Source organism: Zonotrichia albicollis, chromosome 3 (assembly GCF_047830755.1).
Source record: "Zonotrichia albicollis isolate bZonAlb1 chromosome 3, bZonAlb1.hap1, whole genome shotgun sequence".
Taxonomy (NCBI): Eukaryota; Metazoa; Chordata; class Aves; order Passeriformes; family Passerellidae; genus Zonotrichia; species Zonotrichia albicollis.
Window position 1 is genome coordinate 19168236 of NC_133821.1, and position 6678 is coordinate 19174913.

At 54.4% G+C, this 6678-nt stretch overlaps 1 protein-coding gene across 31 annotated transcripts in view; it reads left to right on the plus strand.

Annotated features, from left to right (window-relative positions):
- Window positions 1-1228: 1228 nt before the first annotated feature.
- NRXN1 (neurexin 1) overlaps window positions 1229-6678 on the plus strand; it is a 693385-nt gene continuing 687935 nt past the window's right edge. For 19 of the 31 annotated variants that reach the window (XM_074536876.1, XM_074536892.1, XM_074536880.1 and 16 more), the window contains exons 1-2: window positions 1230-1394; window positions 5166-6672. In XM_074536876.1, the coding sequence (XP_074392977.1) occupies window positions 5934-6672 (739 nt within the window). In that variant the 5' untranslated portion in view covers window positions 1230-1394; window positions 5166-5933. Of the gene's footprint in view, window positions 1395-1426; window positions 1565-5165; window positions 6673-6678 lie in introns of those variants that run through there. The other 12 variants (XM_074536869.1, XM_074536872.1, XM_074536888.1 and 9 more) reach the window with 3 other exon arrangements.

Genomic DNA, 6678 nt, shown 5'->3' on the forward strand with positions numbered 1-6678 from the left:
GTTACCTCATCAAACTTGTCATCTGTGAGGAAACCCATCTCATGAAGAAAAAAATAAACCATTAAGCTAACTCCTCTGGGACTGAAATGGGAGAAAGGCTTTCTATTTGTGCTTATTTCTGAAGTTTCAGCTCAAAACTAAGTTGCTATGCTCACATCCCAGATATGAAAAAAAAATAATTGCACAGATTATTCCCAAAAAATTGTGTCATGCCCCATAATGGAGTGCTCTTCTGACCCTCGGTGTGACAAACATCACTCTGTGTGTTCAAAAGTTGCCAGGACCTTGGATTAGGCTTCATGGAAATCCCTTACAATCAATTCCTCACTTTTCTGTAGGCCATAGGTACTAACTTCTAAGTTAGAAGGCCAACAGACAGAGAAAAGTTTGGCACAATCAAACGCTTCACATGCCACTAAACCCAAAAATCTTGAGAAGCCTGGACTTTGTCTAACAGCTCACCATCATTTGGAGACAACACAGAGTCAGGCAGGTTTGACACTGGAAAATGGCTTTCCCAAGCATTTCTCCTGTGGTTGTGGTAGACTTATCCTTGGGTGTGCTCTGCTCATGAGATTATACCTCCATTTTCCCACAGGCTGCGCTGAATTCAGCAAACCTCAGTTCCAGGGCGTAAAAGAAGATGACATGACAATAATGATAATAAAGATGATGATGATGATAATTAGTAGTAGTAATAGCACCGAAACACTAACCAGAAGATCAACCAACCAACCAACCAACCCTCTCCAAACTAAAAGAAGCCACCTAGAAAAGAATCCCTCAAACCTCAGTTCTGGGGCGTAAAAAAAGATAACGATAATGATAATAAGGATGATGATGATGATAATTAGTAGTAGTAGTATTACCAAAATACTAACAAAAAAACCAACCAACCAACCCTCTCCAAACTGAAAGAAGCCACCTAGAAAAGAGCCCCTCAAACCCCACGCAAAGAGCTTTGCCCGGGAAGCCGCCAGCTCCCTCTGGGCCGTGTTGCACCAGCGCTGCAGCGCCTCTCCCTCTGCCTATACGACCCCTCCGACCCTCCCCAGCCATCCGCCGGCAGCAGCGTGCGCTTCTCCCGCGCGGTGCCTCCATCCATCCGTGTCAGTGTCGGTATCGGTGTCGGTGCCGGGCGGGCCGGGCCGGGCCGGGGCGGGGTCCGCAGCGCGCACGGTGCCGCCCCCGGCGGGCAGACGGGCGCGGCGGCGTCACGCGGCGGTGCCGCCCCCCGCTCCCGGCGGCCGCCCCCGCCCGCCGCTGCCGCCGCCGCCGCCGCGCACCCGCAGCAGCGCCCGCTCCGCTCGGCTCCGCTCCGCTCGGTGGGCGAGCGGCACAGGCAGCCCCAGCAGCCGCGCCCGGCCCGGCCCGGCCCCGCGGCCCCCGCGCAGGTAAGGCGGCGCCGCCGAGGAACAGCCCCGCTCCGCCGCGGAGGAGCCGGTGGTGGTGGTGGTGGTGGCGGAGAGAGAGAGAGAGAGAGAGGCTGGTGGGTTTGCGTGCGGCGTTGTGGAGAGGTGGATGGCGAGGAGAGGAGATGGTGGAGCGGAGGTGTAAGTTAAAGGTTGGATGCGGTGATTTATTGCCCCTTGCCGAGGCGGGGGGAGGAGGAGGGGAGAAGGGGGTCTGCGAGACTTGAGCGATAAAATCAATCTGCTGCATGTTCTCCCTGGCGTGAGGTGCCGTGGTGAAACGCGAAGCCGGGGCAGCGGTGGGATATCGCAATATTTATTGTTGTTATTTGTCGGCGGCGGTCTGAAAGAGACGAGGGGCTTGTGCGGAAAGTGCATTGATAATTTGGGACATTTTCTATTGTGTGTCAGAAGAAAGAGGGCACTCGGCTTCTTCTATATGTGTTTGAAACTGTTTAGGTTCCTGCTGATGATGTGCATTTTTGAAGGGGTAGAAATTATATCACAAGCATATTGAAATAAAGACATCTGCAGACTGGAAGGGGAGCAAAATCGATCATTCCAGCCGCTTTGGAAAGAATTTGATTCTAGAAATTACGTAGAAATGAAAGGAAAAGATTAATGATGCTGTTAAGTCTGCTTTTGAATTAGAGCGCTTCTCCCTTTGGCTGCAGCAAGGTTGTTTTTCAGATCCTTTTATTTCATCCGGTAATTTGTGAACTCTGGTCTTTCCCGCACCCAGAGACAACGCACTGTATTTCATACAATAAGAATTCTGCCAAGGATTGTGCATGCCAACCGACCTGGCATTTATTAAGGATTTATTGACCTATGGGTGTCTCTCTCTCTCTCTTTTTCTAATTTGAAAAGGCTCAATCGGGGCACCTGTGACTAAACCATGATTTTTGAAGAATAAAAAATGGTTGTAAAGGGGTGGGGGAAGCACACGTATTCACTGTCGAGGCTCTGAATGCAATAGCTACATTTATATCGGTTTGTGCCTATTTCTCGCTACATATGTGCGTGTTCATGGATACATTGCTGGGAGGGATGGAGGGATGGCTGGTGCTTAAAAGCCATTTGAGATAGATAGATAGATAGATAGATAGATAGATAGATAGATATCAATAAATTGTCCTCTTTCGGGAATGAAAGTATCCCTCTGCTTTGGAAATTACTAGACAAGACTGTGCTGTTTATTGGCAATGTGTGAATTACACCGGCAGTAATAAATAAGCAATTGTTTGCTGGGCTATTTTTTCCTTGGGTCTTTCTCCTTTCTTTTACGGTCTTTCCACCTCTCTGTCTTTTTGTATTTCCTTTTTTTTTTTTTTTTTTAATTCCCTCTTTTTTTTTTCCTTCTTTTTCCTTTCCCCCTCTCGCCGCTGCTGCTGCTGTGTGTGTGTGTGGTGTGAGTGAGTGAGGGGGCAGGCAGGCGCTGCAGCCAGCGGCAGGCAGCGGGCAGGGATACAGGGATACAAGGATAGGGATGCTCTCGAGGTGGGATCCCCGCGCGGCTCTCTCCGCGGACACCTGTAGGGATCGCTCTGGCACGCACGGCGGCCGCGCACACACGCTCGCACACACTCACACTCGCGCCGCGTCCTTGCCTGCCTCTCCCCACCCCGACAGACACCACGGGCTCCCGGCGCCCTCCCGCTCCCGCGCCCCTCGCACGGAGGCGCAAACCCTTCCCTTCTTTCGCCGCGCTCCTCCCGCAGCCGCGGCGCCCGCCCCGCGCACCTTGCGCTCCCCTCCCTCCCCGCCGCGCCTCCCGCATTCCCTCCCCACCGCCCCTTCCCCCGGGGCCAGCCCGGTAACCCCCGTGAACACACACACACACACACACACACGCACCCCATGTCCTCCAACCTCCCCTTTCCCCCACCCATCACACAGCTCCCTCTCTCCGTGTCATTGTCCCCGCACGCCGTGTCTCACACCGCCAGCCAGCACCCGGCTCCCCGCACCCCTACCCACCCCAAACCGGCTCCATCACCGCCTCCTTCCCCTCTGCCGCAGCGGCCGCCCGCACATCCCCTGCCCTCCCCGGAGCGCAGCCCCCCGGGCTCCCCCCGGAGCGCAGCCCCCGGCGGGGCCGCTCCGCTCCGGTCCGGTTGGGCGGGCGCGGGCAGCGGCGCCGCCGCCCCGTCGGGCCGCGCAGGGCGGAGCTGTTCCGGGTGCTGAAGCGGGAGCGGCCGCTCTGCTCTGCCGTGCCGCAAGCCAGCGGCGCCCCAGCCCGCGGGCACCGCCGCGCCCGGGAGGGCCCTTTGGGGAGCGGGGATGCGGGGGCTCCCGGAAAATCCCTCGGCTGGTAGCGGCGTTGCCAGAGGTGGCTGCTGCCGAGGGGCAGGGAGGGCGTGGGGGGAACCTGGGGTCTGCCTGGTGCTGGTGGGCACGCCTGGTATCTGCCCGCGAAGTTTGGGGGGGTTTCTCCTCTTCTCCCTTTTGCTGCTTTTGCCCATCTCACGTGTGGCAAATAATAAAAATAATCGTGTTGACATTTAGAGGAACGAAATTAAATATAGAGAGAGTAGGAGGTGACTTAGCAGCTCTGAACGTGTCAGGTGCAGGCAGCTGAGGTGTGTGCCTGTTTTTAAAACATTTCTCCCTGGCAGGGTCATCTCTGCCCCCTCTCCCCACACACGCATGCACACACACATACATACACACACACACCCCAGCCCAGAAGAGGGCTTGGCAGCAGCTCTGGCCATGCTATTGTGCCTGCCTAAGTGCTGCTGGCAAAGAAATGTAAGGGAGGGGAAGGGGAAGCGCTGAGTGAGGGAGGTGTTGGAGATCCTCTCCTCCATCAGGAGAGATCTGCTAATACACAGCTTCCAGAAAAGATACAGCAGCTCTGGGGCAGAAATGCAGCCTCTCCGCTGAAACGTTTTGCATGTAGAGACCTCTTCAGAGGATAAGGGTGAACTGTGGCATATATATAATTTTGAAAACAGAGGAGCTGTTCTCTCCTTGTTCTCTTAAATAAGGGCAGCTGAGTAAATATACATAAAATACTGCAACCAATTTCAGAGGACTAACACCTGGGATTAGCTGATCTGCATTGTGAATAATGTCAACATCAGAGCTGGCTTGAATTGGATTTTTCCCTGCTATAGCAGAAAATATCAGCCCCAGAGGAAACCAGGTAGCAGAAAAAAGAAAATGTTTTCAAAACCATTGAAAAAATTTCAAAAAGCTGTCTAAGAAACTATTACAATTCTTCCTCTCCCCAGGAAAAATAAACCAGTAGGTGTGCCATGCGTGGTGGAGCTTGTCAGTTCCCGCTGGGAGCTTTATTTTTTTGACCTGTATTAGAAACAACCAGAACTGGGCTTGGTAGCATCATCTGTATGACTAGGAGCTTCTAGCTTCACAGGTGATGGTGTTTTCAAAAATAAATTAAAATAAAATACGTTGAAGAATAAACACCATCTCTTCTGTTTAGCATTGTTCTTGCAAGAATAAAATGCACTACTGAAATATTTGAAAGTTTTGGAAAGGTAAGTAGTTTACATTTAGATTATACCATCAATATGTAATCTAATATAAACATATATGTTGAGATTTGTGTTTAGCACTGCAACCTATTTCAATTTCTCAGTAACTCGAAAATTACAGCAGCATTTTCATAATGCCCAACACCAGTCAAAATGAAAAAATAATCACAAACGTTCACTATTGATCAACTTTGTGATTCAACATGTTATTAGTTGTCATTTCTTATTATTCTGTTTCAATTCCTTGCAGATTAGAAACAAAAACAATAGAGGAAAATCACCCACCCCGCTGGATCTTAGCCTTGGCCTTTTTCAAGCAAAGAGAAGAGGAGCTGCCAGGCTTTGCATGTCAAGTGGCCACTCGGCTGTTTGACAGCTTCTGGGTTTCAACCCCGTTGGGATTGAGGCAGCTCAAGCAACCACGAGCGATGAGTCCTGTCGTCTGCTGACACTGCTCCAGCACCATGGCAGACAGGCTGTGATATGACAAGAGGATCCATCCTAGGGAGGCAGCTTTGGGATCCATAATTGGCTTCCTGGGAAACTACAGCTGGTGGAGAGGATGTAAAAAGAGGCGCGCATGTGCCAGGATATTGCTACAGCCTTGCCGAGCTGGTGGATCCACTTGGAGGAGAGTTTTGCCACTGATCTTGGTTTTTTTCCTGGTTTGGTAATGTTGGCTTTGGGGAAAATTTCTGCTGACTCACCCACCCCTGAACACCTTTTGCAGAGCGTGGCCGGCCAGTGAAGAGATCCAACGGCGCCTTACCCCGACTGCGGGTCCCCTCCAGTGGCCCCTGGCACCATCTTGTGCCCAACCCCATCCCGTGGGGCAGCTGCGGCCCCCCGCCCCGGGGAGTCTCCCACAGTGACCCCCGCACCCGGGGCGGGGGTGAGCGTACCCAAAGCTTCCAGCGCGGCCGGCGCCCAGCAAGATTTTACCCTGTCTGCCGCCGGGGCCCCGGTGCCGCCCCCCGCCAGCCCTGCCGCCCCGCTCAGCCGCCCCAGGCCGCGCAGGATGGGGGCGGTGCTGGTGCGGCGCGGGGGCTGCCTGCTGCTCTGGCTGGCCCTACTGCTGGGCTGCTGGGCCGAGCTGGGCAGCGGGCTGGAGTTCCCGGGTGCGGAGGGCCAGTGGACCCGCTTCCCCAAGTGGAACGCCTGCTGCGAGAGCGAAATGAGCTTCAACATGAAGACGCGCAGCTCTAGCGGGCTGGTGCTCTACTTCGACGACGAGGGTTTCTGTGACTTCCTGGAGCTCATCCTCACCCAGGGAGGGCGGCTACAGCTCAGCTTCTCCATCTTCTGTGCCGAGCCCGCCACCCTGCTCTCGGACACGGCGGTCAACGACAACCGCTGGCACGCCGTCGTCATCCGCCGCCACTTCAAGAACACGACGCTGATCATTGACCGAGCGGAGGCCAAGTGGGTGGAGGTGAAGTCCAAACGGCGGGACATGACTGTCTTCAGCGGGCTCTTCCTAGGAGGGCTCCCGCCGGAGCTGCGGTCGGCGACGCTAAAGCTGACGCTCTCCTCTGTCAAGGACCGGGAGCCCTTCAAGGGCTGGATAACAGACGTGCGGGTGAACTACACGCAGGCGTCGCCGCTGGAGAGCCAGGAGGTGCGGCTGGATGACGAGCAGAGCCGGCTGTGCGCCAGGGACGACGTCTGCCTCAACGGGGGCGTCTGCTCGGTGCTCAACGACCAGGCCGTCTGCGACTGCTCCCAAACGGGCTTCCGAGGGAAGGACTGCAGTGAAGGTAAGG